At 47.8% G+C, this 16,337-nt stretch overlaps 2 protein-coding genes and 1 non-coding gene across 6 annotated transcripts in view; 2 read left to right on the top strand and 1 right to left on the bottom strand.

Annotated features, from left to right (window-relative positions):
* Positions 1 to 16,337, top strand: part of CLIP4 (CAP-Gly domain containing linker protein family member 4) — a 96,994-nt gene that overhangs the window by 9,209 nt on the left and 71,448 nt on the right. The gene's annotated exons all lie outside the window — the stretch shown is intronic.
* Positions 5,742 to 5,879, top strand: LOC119932757. Its single transcript, XR_005452492.1, has one exon. It is a non-coding gene; the product is annotated as a small nucleolar RNA SNORA7 (small nucleolar RNA).
* PCARE (photoreceptor cilium actin regulator) lies at positions 11,293 to 15,175 on the bottom strand. The gene is made up of 2 exons (XM_038750861.1): positions 15,133 to 15,175; positions 11,293 to 15,080 (listed from the first exon to the last, which is right to left on the bottom strand). Exons 1-2 carry the CDS (start codon positions 15,173 to 15,175, stop codon positions 11,293 to 11,295), a joined length of 3,831 nt encoding a protein of 1,276 aa, XP_038606789.1.

Consider the following 16,337-nt stretch of genomic DNA (forward strand, 5'->3'; position numbering starts at 1 on the left):
AACAGAACAGATGGAGGATCAGGTAATTCTGCTCTTTGACCCCATCAGCAAAGTACTTACCCACCCAGGGTTCTCTCACTGCTTGTGCTGGACCCTCATACCACCTTAGAGGGCAGAGGGGGAATTTTCTTTCCTGCCCCAGGCGTTGTAATGGCTAGTTCCAGCTCCCTGCTTGTCATCACATGCGATTTCTCCAGGTTTCCTGGGAGCCCCCTAGTCCTGCTTGTCCTCAGAGAGAGAAATCACTATATGAATCTGCAGACACCTCCTTTACAGCTGCATTCATGCCTAGCTGATCCACCCCTGGAGAACAGCAGAGTGGGCTGTGGTCATTTTTATCCAATTGACCTCAGGAAGGGGTGTCTGACATAATACCCATTCCCATCCCGTAAGCACACTTGGATTTACTCCCTCAGCCCCACAGCACTTATGTACCTATCTGAAATGTATTTATATTAATGTCTGTCTCCCCCTCTTGACTGTAAGCTCATTATGAACAGGGAATGTCTCTACCAACTCTACTAATTGTTATAGTGTACTCTCCCAAGTGCTCTGTACACAGTAAGCGCTCACTTCCCCAGTGCTTAGTACAGTGCTCTGCACACAGTAAGCGCTCAATAAATACGATTGAATGAATGATTGATTGACTGAAAAAAAGATGGACTTCCCCACAGACAAAGAATTTTAAGAAGTAAGGGGCAGAGCTGGGATCAAATCATGGTTCTGGGACTCTTGTGTAGGTTTTTGATGGAACAGTTGTCCGTCAATTTCCAAATGGAAGGTCCTCTGTGTCCAGGACCTCCTCAACAGAATCTGGTAATGATCAAATAGTGATGATTTATGTGAAAATGGGTTATTTTGTCTGAATGATCCACATAAATGCCTCAAATCCCCACTTGGTTTCTTCAGTGGAGATTTGGCTTCTCTCTAAGTAGAGAGGGCATCAGGAAGCCTCCTGCCCTTGTCTTCAGCCCAGTTCACTCTCTTTTTTGCAACTCCCGAGAGCTGTTGTGTTACAGCAAGGGTGCCGTTTGGAGGATTCTGCCCAACGGAAGAGAAGAGTAACAGGTGACGTACCTGGAGAAGGATGCCGAATCCTCCGGCTGGTTCCATCAGAATCCTGGGGATCATAGCCCATCCTACCTAGGCTCTCTTGGGGTTTCTGAATAGACACCGGGCTATTAGCTCAAAGGTAATATGGAAATATTATTGACACTGTTCTCTCCTCATTCTCCTCTTATCTCTCTGGCCATTATTTCTCAGATTCTTTCACTGGCTGTTCCTCCCCATCAAGGGTGCCCCTCAGGGCTCCATTTTGAGTCTCCTTCTCTTAATAATGAATGAAAATTGTGGGATTTGTTAAAATAATAATAATAATAATAATAATAATGGCATTTATTAAGTGCTTACTATGTGCAAAGCACTGTTCTAAGCGCTGGGGTAGATACAGAGTAATCAAGTTGTCCCACGTGGGGCTCACAGACTTAATCCCCATTTTACAGATGAAGTAACTGAGGCACAGAGAAGTTAAGTTACTTGCCCAAAGTCACACACCTGACAAGTGGCGGAGCCGGGATTTGAACCCATGACCTCTGACTCCAAAGCCCGGGCTCTTTCCACTGAGCCACACTGCTTCTCTAAAAGTTTACTCTTTGTCAAGCATGGTTCTAGCACTAGTGTAGATACAAGTTAATCAGGTTTTACATGGGGCTCACAGTCTAAATAGGAAGGAGAACAGGGATTGAATCCCCATTTCACAGAAGAAGAAACTAAGGCTCATGAGTTACATGACTTGCTCAAGGTCACACAGCAGGCAAGTGGCAGAACTGGGAGTAGAACCCTGGTCCTCTTGTCTCCCAGGCCGATGTTCTTCTTCTAGGCCATGCTGCTTCCCCCTTTGCACTTATTTCCTGGTAAACCGTGGAGTGACTGCATTTCTTTCCACCAGGCAACACTTCCCTTCTCCCTTTACCCTTCTCTCACCCCTGTGGCTGCAGTTCTCCCTTCTCTGTAGGTGACTCCCAAATCTACTTTGCTAGACCCAACCTCCTCTTCGGTATCACATTTCCTCTTGCCTCTCACGGACAGCTAAGCTCCAGGTTTTCCATCAGTAGATGATGAGAGTCAGTGAACAATTCATTTTATTTTTGTCTGGCACTCCTGTCTTCCCGTGGGAATGGGAAAATGCAAGCATTATGGGTTTCTTGTTGGATTTCCGAAAGGAATGTTCGTATGCCTTTTCATCCTTTCACAGCTTTTGGCAAGAGGGTGGGTGGGGTGGGGAAACTGGCCACAGGACTTCTGTTTTCTGTCTAAGGAGCAAACAATCCCCTTTGACTTTTATGAGAATTATCCACAACCATCTATTTTCCTTCCTCCCAGTCAAAGGAGAATAGGCTTCCTTGTCCCCGGGGAATGGGCAGACCCACCCATGCTAGCAAGTATTCCACTCTAAGATAGGGGTGTGAGGTTTGTGAAATACTTATTCCGGGAGGCAGCCTGGCTTGGTGAACTAAGCAGGAGTTTGGAAATTGAGACCCTTGACCCACAGCCTCAGCAGGCTATATTATTATATTAATTGTTATTATAATAATAGTGGTATTTGTTTAGCACTTACTATGTGCCAAGAACAGTACTAAGCACTGGTAAATACAAGATAATCAGGTTGGACAAAGTCCTACAAAGGGCTCACAGTCTAGGAGGAGAGAAGAACAGATATGTAACCCAGATTTTACAGATGAGGAAACTGAGGCTCAGGGAAGTTAAATGACTTGCCCAAGGTCACACAGCAGGCAAGAGACCAGGCCAGGATTACAATCGAGGTCTTCTGACACCCAAGCCTGTGCTTTTTCTACCAGACCATGCGGCTTCTTATTATTTTATTATTATTCAAGGGATTCAAAGCAATTAGGTGGATCTTTCAGACAGAATAATCCTCTTATTTATTAAGCACTTACTACATGCTAAACTCTGGGGCAGACCTAAGACAATCAGATCGGACACAGTCCCTGCCCCACATGGGATTCACGACCTAAAAGGTGTGCCGATTTAGCGAGCCCATTGACCTCACCAGATAGGGCCTCAGTTTCCTTCATTGTAAAATGGTAATATCAGGATTAACCCTACCCACGATTAAGAGTCAGTGCCGAGACAGATGTCCGATAGAAGTGGAAAGTAATGCATTTTTCCTAGTTGAGGTCGGTACTTGGGGAAAATTAGCTGGGGCTGGAATGGTTTGGTCAGCCTCTGAGCCCCACTGCAAACCAAGCCATTCATTCAGTTGTATTTATTGAGCGCTTACCGTGTGCAGACTACAGTACTAAGTGCTTGGGAGAGCACAATGTAACAATAAACAGACACATTCTCTGCCCACAATGAGTTTACAGTCTAGAGGGATGAGCTTACAGTCTAGAGGGTGTCTTTGGCGGCTGGAAGGCAGAGCCTCTGATGAGGGGCAAATGGGGCATCGGCTCTGTGCCTGCTGTCATTGGGGGTCGGCTGAGGCCCTTTATTTTCTGCTCTTTCCTTCAATATGGCTTCTCTTGGGCTAAGAGCATCTCCAGTTCTGAAGAAGGAGGGCGTGAAGGAAGGCATTCGTGGAGACCAGGGGGTGCCCGCATGGTGGGAAGGTGGCACCAGGGTGCCTCTGATCCACAGGGAATGGGCTGGAGGTGAGCTGTGGACGAGCCATTTCCTAGTTTTCACCTCTAAGGCCCACGACTGACTTAGGGTAGGGAAGGTCTGTTGTTAGGAAAACCCAGCCTCCTAATACTCTCCACAGCAGCAGCAGCGGCATTCCATTCAGGTGACTTCAATCATCATCATCAATTGTATTTATTGAGTGCTTACTATGTGCAGAGCACTGTACTAAGCGCTTGGGAAGTACAAATTGGCAACACATAGAGATAGTCCCTACCCAACAGTGGGCTCACAGCCTAAAAGGGGGAGACAGAGAACAAAACCAAACATACTAACAAAATAGAATTAATAGAATAGAGGTGTACAAATAAAATAAATAAATAAATAAATAATGAAAAACACACCGCCCGCTCTGAAGCACATCCTCGTGTGGTTTCTCACCAGCCACGGGTTGAAGGAGAGCTTCTCCCCAGCGGGGTGAGGTCTCCCTTGGCTAAGGCCCTGCTTCCCTGTGCAGCCCCCGCCCCACCACGCAGAGATCTGGCTGAGACGTGGATCGGCTGGCTGCTTTCAGTTCCGCTAAGTCGAGACTGTCCCACGGCTCCCCCTCATTCTTGGGACTTTCCTCCGAGCTGCAAAAAGAACAGATGTTTAACGTGGTGGAATCAAGGACCTGAAGACTGAACCCTTTGCATATCGAATGGCCTTTCTCCTTATCGGAGGGCGAGGCCAAGTCCTCTGTTGCCCTAATGAACAAACCAATAACTGTGGTTGTCCTAGAGAAGCTTTTCTTCCTTTAAAGTTATCATGAAATAGAGGGATGGGCCGAGCCTGCTTAATTAAAAAAAAAACACACACAACCCCCCTAAACAAACCATTGCCTGAATCCCTGCCCTTTCCCTGAATTGAACTGAAGCCAATCCAAACCTGCTTTGCGAGTCCTGCGAAGTCTTTCTTCTGTTTGCTCCCATCTGGGTGTTCTCTCTGGGAGGAGCTTAAACTAAAACTGGGGCTTAGGAGGAGACTTTTTGCCCCTTCTTATGCCTACCATGAGGGGTGGGCTTGGCTGGCTATTTTCTGGGCAGGACCTGCTTTTGGAAAGGTGGCCCTGTGGGCTGGCAGCCCATTCAGGGCCAAACCACCTCCAGGAGGACATGTTGGTGCCATTGTCATACTCTCTCTTGGGCATCCTGAGGGCAAGTCGTAGCCATCAGGACCCTGGACACCCATCCAACAATGGCATTTATTGAACGCCTACTCAGTGCAGAGCACTGTACCAAGTGCTTGGGAAAGGGCAATGATTCCTGCCTCCCAACCCCATCACCTAATAGACTTTTAGGTGGGTAGGGAAGGGAAGTTGGCAGAGCTCTTGGTATGGAGTGGTGGCACCCAGGCAGGAAGGTCCCCATCCTCAGCCCCGCAGCACTTTTGTACATATCCATAACTTATTTCTTCATCATCATCATCATCAATCGTATTTATTGAGCGCTTACTATGTGCAGAGCACTGTACTAAGCGCTTGGGAAGTACAAATTGACAACATATAGAGACAGTCCCTACCCAACAGTGGGCTCACGGTCTAAAAGGGGGAGACAGAGAACAAAACCAAACATACTAACAAAATAAAATAAATAGAATATTCATGAGAAGCAGCAAAGCCTAGTGGATAGAACATGGGCCTTGGAGCCAGAGTACTTGGGTTCTAATCCTGGCTCTGCCACTTGTCTGCTGTGTGACCTTGGGCCAAGTCACTGAACTTTTCTGTGCCTCAGTTCCCTCATCTACATAATGGGGATTCAATACCCGTTGTCCCTCCTACTTAGACTATGAACCCCATGTGGGACCTGATTATCTTGTATCTATCCCAGTACTTAGTACAGTGCTTGGCACATAGCACTTAACAAACACCACAATTATTATTATTGTGTTATGGGCAGAGAATGTATCTACCAACTCTCTCGTACCGTGACAAGAGCTTAGGATAGTGCTCTGCATACAGGAAGAGTTCAGTAAATGCCATTGATTGATAGGCCCAGGAGATGCCCAGAGAAAAACTGTCTAAATCAGAGGGAAGTAGATTCAATCCCGCTAGACTCTAAGCTACCCTCTCAGGGTCGCACCTGGAGAGTTTCCAGTACTTTACCAGCCTCGATTACTGGAGGGAGAGTCAAGCAGAGGCATATCCATTCCATTCCTAGCTTGGCCGGTGGCTAGTGAGTGGAAGGCCATCTGCTACAAGGCAAAATTCATCCATTCTGGGCAGCAGCATCCTGGGAGAGAGTTGAGGGCGGAGACTCAAGTAGACTGCACAGAAGGAGACATTGGTAAGCCACTTCCATATTTTTACCAAGAAAACTCTGGGGATATACTACCAGAACGATTGCAGACGGAGGTGGGGCGTTCTGGGAAAGATGTGTCTTTTAGACTGTGAGCCCACTGTCGGGTAGGGACTGCCTCTATATGTTGCAAACTTGTACTTCCCAAGCGCTTAGTACAGTGCTCTGCACACAGTAAGCGCTCAATAAATACGATTGATGATGATGTGTCCGTGGAGGCGCTATGGGTAGCAGCGCGGCTCAGTGGAAAGAGCCCGGGCTTTGGAGCCGGAGGTCATGGGTTCAAATCCCGGCTCCGTCAACTGTCAGCTGTGTGACTTTGGGCAAGTCACTTCTCTGTGCCTCAGTTATCTCATCTGGAAAATGGGGATTAAAACTGGGAGCCCCCCGTGGCACAACCTGATCACCTTGTAACCTCCCCAGCGCTTCGAACAGTGCTTTGCACATAGTAAGCGCTTAACAAATACCATCATCATTATTATTATTATTAGATGACTCAACAGCATGAGACAAGACAAGACTCCAAGCTCACTGAGGGAAGGGAATGTGTCCTCCAATTCTGTGATATTGTACTCTGAACATAATAACTCAAATATGATTGATCCAACCCCCATTTTACGGATGAGGTAACTGAGGCTCAGAGAGGTCACACAGTAGACAAGTGATAGAGCCTGAATTAGAATCCATGTCCTCTGACTCCCAGCCCTTGCTTTTTCCACTGCGTCCCATTTTTAATAAGTATTAATATTTAAGTCCCGGCTTGGCTAACGTACCCTTTTACCCGATGCTCCATTTAGACATTTAGGTAATTGTGGAATTCTTCTCATGACAGTAGTAGTCATGGTGTTTATTAAATGCTTGTTTGGTGCTGAGCATTGTACTGTGAGGGGAGAGGATACAGGGTTGTTTATACATGAGGTACTTCCACTCCAGCTAAAGACCAGCATTCCCCCTGCAGAAGGAGGGGAGAAGTAAATTCCATTCCTACCAAACTGGGATTCTAGATAGCAGGGCCCTGATTAATTTCAGTCACTCCATATGTGATACCTTCCACAACCCACATTATCCACTAGGATCCTGCAAGCCGAAGATTGACATATTATTAAGGGATTTAATATGAAGTACTGGGAACATAACCTACAATAGGGCCTTTTCAATGCATATTCGCAAACTTTTGCAAAGCCTTTTCAGTCCCAAGTACATGAACATAAACTCCATTCTCATTTTCTAAAAAAAAAAAATGCTAACTTGTACCAGCTGCCTTAGTGGTCATCGTATCCACGATATTGAGAATCTGGGTCCTTTTGGAGTATCATTCCCCATGCCCCGAGTTCTGGTCCTGACTCTGTCCCTGATTTGGGATGTGATCTTGGTAAAATCATACCATGTTCTGTGACCCAGTTGCCCCAACGACCAAAGAGATCTCAAAGAGAAGCAGCGTGGCTCAGTGGAAAGAGTCACAGGTCATGGGTTCTAATCCCGGCTGCCACATATGTGCTGTGTGATCTTGGGCAAGTCACTTAACTTCTCTGAGCCAGTTACCTCATCTGTAAAATGGGGATTAAGCCTGTGAGCCCCACGTGGGACAACCTGATCACCTTGTAACCTCCCCAGCGCTTTGAACAGTGCTTTGCACATAGTAAGCGCTTAACAAATGCCATTATTATTATTATTATTATTATTATTAAAGTTTGCTCCGTGTTTCAAGTGGTTCCTCGGAGAATATCAACTTTCACCTGCCCCTCCCCTCAGGATATCTGAAATCACCTCAGGGAATGGAGGGCAAAATATTTCCCCAGTCAATCCCACCTGACTTAAGTGGGCTAGGTGGGAACTTCCCATATCCCTTGACTCTATCTGGCTGAACCTTGGGGCTTATGACTTCAGGGCAGAAGGGTGGGTGTAGTACAGTGCTAAGCGCTTAGTACAGTGCTCTGCACACAGTAAGCGCTCAATAAATACGATTGATTGATTGTAGTGACCTCATGGAAAGAGCATGGGACTGGATAATCAGGAGATCTGGGGTAGAGTCTCAGCTCTACTACTGACCTGCTAGGTGGATTCAGACAAGTCGTTTAATATCTCTGGGCCTCATTTCCTTATCTATAAAATGGGGTAAAATGAGTCATAAGCCTGTGTGGGACAGCGAAAGTGACTCATTTCATAATCTTGCATCTATTCCATGCTTAGCACATAGTGAGAGCATAACCTGCCTTTATTATAATTAGATCGGCCTATTTTCAGGGGGCACCTTGGAGTGAAATGCTGCTTTACCTTCTGATTACATTATGCTATTTTATGATTGCAATTTAGTGTTTTAGTACTGCTCCTGTTGCTTTACCGTGAATTTTTGGGGTTTGATTCGGCTTTTTATTGTTTTTACAACTCCGAGCTGTTTTCAGATGTAAACCTGGAAATCAAATTCTGAAATAAATAAGTAGATATTGTGGGAACTACTGCATTAATGTTTACAAATGGCTTGGAGATTCTCAGATGAATGGTGCTATTTGCACAAAGTATCAATTTACAAGGACGTTTGGCTTGGGAAACAGTTCTTACATCTAAGAAAAGAGCAGTGATTATTGCAAATACTATAATCAGCTTCATTTTCCTAGGGTGCCTGGGTATGTGTAAGAAAAATGCCTTCCATTGAAAAGATGCTTCTTAAAATTTACTGCAGAGCACGTTACTGTTTGTATCTCGGACAAACTAAAGGGTGAGGGGAATTAGCTGATGATTTACAGGGGGTTATTTAAAAATGTACACCCCAGGTGGATAGTTTCTCCTTATCTCTTTAACCTTGTCATGTGGGGAGGCAGTCATTCCTCTTAACCAGTCCCCAGAGGTACACTGTCCTCAATGTAGGTTAGGTAAAAGGAACAACCGTGGAAACTGTTAAAATCTCATTTGGAACATCACATGCACAATGCAGTAAAAAACAGGCTTCAAGTGTGAAGTCTGATTTCTGACCTTCACGAATCCTTGCTTATTTTTATTTTCTGAAAGAAGATAGTTTTTTTTTTTAATGGTATTTAAGTGCTTACTATGTGCCAGGCACTGTACTGTGCACTCGATAAGGTGCAAGTTATTCAGGTTAGACACAGTCCATGTCCCACCTGGGACTCATGATCTTAATCCCCATTTTAGAAATGAGGTAACTGAGGCCCTGCAAAGTTAAATCACTTGCCCAAAGTCATACAGTAGACAAGTGGTGGATTGGAACTAGAACCCAGGTCCCCCGACTCGTCAGCCAATGCTTTCTCTACTGTGCTGCTTCAGTTTAGTTTCTCAGCTAAAACCTGGTGAAATTCAGCACAAGGTCAGGGGAGAAGAAAATGAGGGTAAGTGAAAAAAGTCATACAAAAGCTGTTGGTTTAAAGGGATTTCGAGGAGTGTGAGAGGTATCTAATGTCTATCATATTTGTGATTATCATCTATCCATTACACTTCAATCTGTTATCCTTTAGTTGTCCTAAGTAATAATAATAATAATAACCATGATGGCATTTATTAAGCGCTTACTTTGTGCAAAGCACTGTTCTAAGTGCTGGGGAGTTTACAAGGTGATCAGGTTGTCCCACGTGGGGGTCACAGTTTTAATCCCCATTTTCCAGATGAGGGAACTGAGGCCCAGAGAAATTAAGTGACTTGCCCAAGGGCACACAGCTGACAAGTGGCGGAGCCGGGATTTGAACCCATAACCTCTGACTCCAAAGCCCGGGCTCTTTCCACTGAGCCATGCTGCTTCACGTGTATTAGGTACCTAATGCTGCAAGTTGTTCTTGTTCTATCTCCAGTGAGGATGGAAAATGAATGGTTGTTGCCCTCCATATGAGTCATATCATCATCATCATCATCATCAATCGTATTTATTGAGCGCTTACTATGTGCAGAGCACTGTACTAAGCGCTTGGGAAGTACAAATTGGCAACATATAGAGACAGTCCCTACCCAACAGTGGGCTCACAGTCTAAAAGGGGGAGACAGAGAACAAAACCAAACATACTAACAAAATAAAATAAATAGAATAGCTATGAAAAAGTATAAATAAATAGAGTAATAAATATGTACAAACATATATGCATATGAGAAGCAACATGGCCTAGTGGAAAGAACATGGGCCTGGGTGTAAGAGAACCTGGGTTCTAATCTCGGCTTTATCACTTGCCTGCTGTGTGACCTTGGGCGAGTCACTTAACTACTCTGTGCCACAGTTTCCTCATCTGTAAAATGGTGAGTCAATGCCTGTTCCCCATCCTACTTAGACCGTGAGCCACATGTTGGACAGGGGCCGTGTCCACCCTGATTATCTTGTCTACCCCATCGCTTAGTACAATTAAGAACTTAATAAGTACCATAATAATAATTATGAATTGTTAGCCCTAGCCATATCTGAAGATTTATGGGGTCTTCTTGCCTCCTGGCAAAGTCAAGGATTAAATCTTGGTAACTCCTCAGCTATCACAAAGCTGAAGGTCCTCTTATCGTAGGAAAGTGTAAATGGGTATATATACTTTGTGCCTACTTAATCAACTAACTTCTTAGTAGAGTCCTTTCTACTTTGTGTGCTTAGCATTAGTAGGCCCAGCATTTTCTGTGGAAAGTGAAAATAATTTTTTGTTTTTGTTTTTGTTTTTATAGAACATCATAATTTTAACACCGTTATAAAATCAGTTATCCCATTTTATCCTCCCAACGTCCCTGTAAAGTGGGAAGAAACAGGAATTATTATATCTAGTTCAGAGATGAGGAAACTGAGGCCCAGAGAGGTAAAACGACTATGCCAAGGTCACCCAGAAGACAAGTGGCAGGGCTGGGCTAAATGGCATTTAAAGTGCTTACTCTGTGCCGGGCACTGTACTAAGCTCTAGGGTAAATACGTGATAAATGGTTTGGATACAGTCCCTGCCCCAGTCTTAAGCCCCATTTTACAGATGAAACTGAGGCACAGAGAAGTGAAGTGATTTGCCCAGGGTCACACAGCAGACAAGTGGCAGGGGCGGAATTAGAACCCAGGTCCTTCTGACTCCGTGGCCCATGCTATATCCACTAAACCACTCTGACCGGTATTATCATCTTACAGCTCCTGAGACGAGGAGCCCAGTCGGTGCTGGGCCCTATGGAGGTGGGGCTGGCCCAGTGTGGCAACTTCTTGTGATATTTTTGTCTCTGCAAGCCTCCCTTTTAACCTGGGAACTACCCAAAGTACCCAGTCTTTCTGGTGCTGGATAGCAACTGCAGAAACACTCTGTAATTTTCAGGATGGGCAGAGGAGCCCCTAGGATGGAGACAAAAGAGAGCAAGTTTGGGTCCCTTCTTACCTGGCTTGGCTGAGCAGTGGTTCACTGCTGGCCCCGAGGCAGGCAGAACCAGGTACCTGGAGAGGACCCCTGGGCCGGCGGTCCGAACAAGTCCTCCTGATGTAAGGTTGAGGGTTGAGGGCACTTAAGTTTGTCTGTCTCTGGGCATCCCAGCACTTCCTTGGGTGCACACGGCTTCTCCACCCCACTCCTGGGACAGCAGACTGTCCCCCAGCCTCTGGCTGGGAGCCGACAAGTGGCCCTGGGATTTGGGCTTCGAAAAGCGATGAGGTGGCGAGGCAGAATATGGAGCGGGTATTGCTGGCCACTTTGGTTGCTGTTTGATGCCCATTTCCGGCATTCCTTGGGCCCTTGATCCCCTGGGAAGGGGAAGTTGGAGGTGATGGGGTGGGACAGAGCGGTGGGGGGCTTGTTTCCCGGAGGTAGGATGGTGGGCTTGGCAGCTTGTGCTGAGTGGGTGGGCTCCGTTGGTGGCAGAGAGGGTGGGGCAGCTTGGGTTGGGGTGGTGGGGATGGCAGTTTTCTTGACGTCGGGGGGCTTGGCACCTTGGGGCTCGTCGGAGGGCTAGGTGCCCTGGTCCTGGTTGGAGGGCTCGACGTTCTGGGGCTCAACGGGGGGCTGGGCTGCTTTTCATTCTGGGGGAGGGTGGGCTGTGTGGCTGGCAGGATGACTCTATGAGAGGAAGGTGGGCTGGTACGGGGGGACCAGTGAATCCTTGACGGAGAGACCCTTCTGACCGGAGGTTGGCTTTTCTCTTGACTCGGCCGTGGTGTGTCGGGAGAGTTTGGCTTTGGGAGGAGCCTGGCTCCTCCGGGATCCTTGTTTTCTTTGCTTTTGTCTAGTCCAGGCACGTTGCTGGGGTGGTGCAGGGGAATTACCTTTCGGGACTGCTGGTAGAGACTTGCAATCTCCTCCGCTTCCTCTCTGTCATGGGCAGCCTCGTGGGGAGAATCGGGATTGAGGGCAGGTTTCCTTGCTTGGCTTTCCATCCTGGTGACTGGGAGCCTGTAGCTTGTCAGGTTTTTACTGGGTAGCAAGCAGAAGGGTTTCACGGAGGCTTTCATCCTTTGAGAAGCCGGCGTTATCTTGGAGGGCCCATGTTCCACTGGGGCTGGCTTGCTGTGGAGCTCTGTGGAGTCGCCGCTCTGCTCTTGGGTATCTGGAGTCTGCAGGGAGTGGAAGGAATGGTCCATCAGGACTTCTGGTGGGGGTGGCGGAAGGTCTTCTAGAGAGTCCTCTGTTTCACTAGTCATGTCACTTTGGGATGCTTCTGCCCTTGGCAGAGGGGAGAAGGAGGTTGTCGATGGGATCCAGTGAGGTGGGCTTCCCTGGAGAGGCTCTCTCTCACCTCCTGGAATAACACGGGGCCTGGGATACAAAGGAGCCAGCTCTCTGTATGCAGGAAGCCTCGGGGGCATGATGGGAACCCCTAGTTTCCTGATGCAGCTTATGGGCCCCAAGTCTCTGGAGTACTTTGCCGTGCTCAGGCCTTCCGGGGGACTAAAGGTTTCGATGAGTTTCTTGACAGATGGACGAGTGGCGTGTCCCCATCCGCTCCATCTCTGGGTCCCCAGAGCCTCGTTTTCCTCCTCAGCTGGGTCAGGTTCCTGGGTAGAGGGAGAAGCCTCAGAGAGAGCCTGGCTGGTCCTCTCACAGGACGGTTGACTAGATGAGCCGGGAGGGTGTTTCTGCAAGATGATCTTTTCCTGACTAGGCAAGATGCTGAAATTCTTGGCTAGGGAGGCCTTCAGCTTGCCGATGGTTGAGCTGGAGGTAGCATTGCCATTAGAGTCTTGCTTTACGGCTGCTGCTGCTCTTGGCCTCAGGATCTCTCTCCTGCTGGGTTCCTGCCTTTTCTCACTGAGGACATAAAACATCTCTAATTTCTGGCTGAGGTCTCTCTGGACCCTCTGGAGCTCTAGAAGGGTGGGGTCCTCAGCCTGGCTCCTGAGGGACTCCTCTGACTTGGATCTCCTCTGCTCGACAGGGGCCCGTCTGCTTTCCCCGACCGTGCTGGGCCTCGCCGAAAGCACTATTTTCCCGGATTCCTCTTCGGCCCATTCTCTGTGGCTGAGCTTGGCTGGGACGAATTTGATTCTGTCACTTATTGCATCCTTCATCTTCAGGATCATTTCCCGGGCCTCCCGACTCTCCCTCTGCTTGGGTGGGAACCTGTACATGTTTCCTGTTGCCGCAGGACAAGATTTTGGTCTCTGAGGCCGAAGATTTCTGTGCCCTGTACCCGTGTGGCTGTTGTCTTCCTCTTCCTCCTCCTCTCTAGGGCTGCTGTCCTCATCCTCATCGATGGACGGAGAATCAGCCAACTCGTCATCTCTGAAATGTTCCGATCCCTCCGGGCCACCTGTCTCAAGGGAATTCCAGGAAGAGCTTCTCACCAGCTCCGAGTTCCACGGCTTGCGGGGAGGATGGGGAGGGCCAGAGAGGGAAGCTGTCCCTTTCCTGGGTGCGGCAGGATAAAATATATCCCTAAAGTTCCTATCAAGAGCACAGTCGTGTGATCTGCTTGAGGAGGGACCAGTGGGCCAGGGACCCTCTGCTGCCCCGGCCTCTCTCTGGGCCAGAAATGAAAACTTCCCCGTCGAAGCCTGTTGCACTGGATGATCACAGCTCACCTGCGTATCCAGTTTATCCAGGGAACGGATGGATTCATTGTCGGCCCCGAGGCCGCTGTCCTCCGAATGGAGAGGCAGGTCATCAGCCTGGGGTCCGCAGGGCCGGACGGCCGCCCTTTCCAGCAGCGCTAATGCCCCACAGAGACGTTTGTCAAATCCTTTCTTGGCGTGCAGTTTATCTTCCAAGTGATTGGCAGCGGATCGAAAATAGCTGCTGGAGTCCTGCAGGGCCCTGGAGGTTAGGGAGGCCGCCGTGCTATTGAGCAGCTGCATCTTGTTGACGGTGTATTGCAGGAGCTGCTGCAAGAGATCTGGTCGCTCTTGGTCACCTTCTTTCCCCTCTGGCCAAACCAGATGGCCCCCTGCTTCCTTGAGGAGGGCTTCCCCACCCTGGGCAATCTCCTCCAAAAGCTGGTTGATTTCACCAAAGCGCAGGAGCTGGAAGGTCACCATCTGCTGAACAGCCAGCTGGGTTTGGGCCGCCTGGTTGGCCAGACGAATTATGGTGTCGTATTTGGCGAGGGTGGGGTGCAGATAGGCATAAGCACTGTGATGGGCCTTTACCAGCGGCTCTGGGAAATCTACCTTCTTGTCTGCCTGGCCCATGGAAAGACCGGTCTTGGCTTTGTCCCGGTGACCCTCTTTGCTCAGTCTGTGACTCCTGGGTTTTTTCCCTTTCCGGGCATTGTTTTCCTTCCTCTCTTCCCTAGAGAAGCTGGTCCTGTCAGATTTGTCGGAGCTCTGCTTCGCAACCTGACCGCCTTCAGCCGGATTTCTTTGGGCAGCCATCAGATCAGATCCGGTGATTTCTTCTTCTGGGGTGGTCCCCTGGAGCCCCATTCCCCTGGAAGGAAGAGCAGTCCCAAGGAACGGGAAGGGGTTCTCGGTGACATCCTGATCCCATGTGGAACTTTGCTGCTGCGTTCTCCGTCTTTCACCTGAGAAGAAGTCCCCGCCACCGTCAAAAGAAGTGGAGCCTTTAACCAGTAATGGGATAGCGAATCCGTCATTGTCAGCCCGACGTACTGGCAAAATAGCTTTGGGTTTCTTCAGAAACTGGATTCCGCTTTTGGCAACGTGATGCACGATATCGCTATGGGAAGGGGCACAGCCCATTGTATTTCTCCAATCGTCTTTGTCCCGGACCCAATCTTCAAGGGGACAAATTGGAAATTAAAGTAAGAGACAATCTTAGTCACTCACCTGCCAGCAACTTTGGGCATCTTTTTAGGCAGGAGTTCTCCATACGCAATTTCCATGTCTAAATACCGATCAAGTAAATGCCATCAACCTCGCTCTTCTTCCTTGGCCCTAGTCTGAAGGGCTAATTTTGTTTGCTGTCTAGTTTCCCCCGTCTTAATGTTCCACTTCCACGTTACTGCCGAGTGGTGTGGAAATTCTGAGCGGCTTTAGTCCAGCAGATTAAAGAGGCCTTGTTCTCCCTTGGTGTCCTGACAGATGTTGACTGCAGATAAGGCTTTAAGCTCATTAGGTGAATTAGGGTTCAACCTGTCAGAATCCCTGGGTTTATTTTTTTTTTACCATGGAATTTTTCTACATCTGAAGGCAGATTCTTTTTTATTGATCTCTTTTTAAAAATTCAGCGAAACATTTGAATTCAAGAGAAAAGGTTGTCCCAAGGAGGCTTTTGAATAGTTATCTTCGTCGAAGGTAAGGCTAGGCCACCGAGACCCTTAAAAAGAAGGTGACCTTCCCAGTTTATCCTGCGGACCATGACGTAACCTACAGTGGCTGACAAGTTCAAGAAGTGAACTATAGAAGCACCACTTTATTTTCTTCATTTTTTACATTATCCTCTTAAAATATGAAACAACTCTAAACAAGAAAGCTCTCTATCAAAGAAGCAGACAGCTAGAGAAGCCTGATGTCTTGTGAAATTCACCCCAGAGAAAAAAACATAACCGTCATGGAACAGCCCATATTTTGAGATGGGGACCCAGAAAGCGCTAAGTTAATTCTGAAAAGCTGACAAAAGATCTGTTTCTAGAGCATTATGGGTTGGCTGAGGCAGTTTTACCAACTACTCTGCTTGCTACATGAGGCTGAAGACGTACTTTGTGTGGCAATCAACGGGGCACAATCTGTGAAAAATGAGGTTACTGGGGATCACCCCCAGTCTTGGGCCCCATTGACTGCCTACCTGAAGGGTCACACTTAGAACCAGGGCTGCCTGGATTCAAGGAATCAATCAATCAATCAATCAATTGTATTTATTGAGCGCTTACTGTGTGCAGAGCACTGTACTAAGCGCTTGGGAAGTGCAAGTTGGCAACATATAGAGACAGTACTACGATGACTAGAGCCAGAGGTGGAACAGATGGATTAGAGAAGCAGCGTGGCTTAGTGGAAAGAGCACATGCTTAGGAGTCAGAGGTCATGGGTTCTAA

The sequence above is a fragment of the Tachyglossus aculeatus genome, chromosome 9, assembly GCF_015852505.1.
Source record: "Tachyglossus aculeatus isolate mTacAcu1 chromosome 9, mTacAcu1.pri, whole genome shotgun sequence".
Taxonomy (NCBI): domain Eukaryota; kingdom Metazoa; phylum Chordata; class Mammalia; order Monotremata; family Tachyglossidae; genus Tachyglossus; species Tachyglossus aculeatus.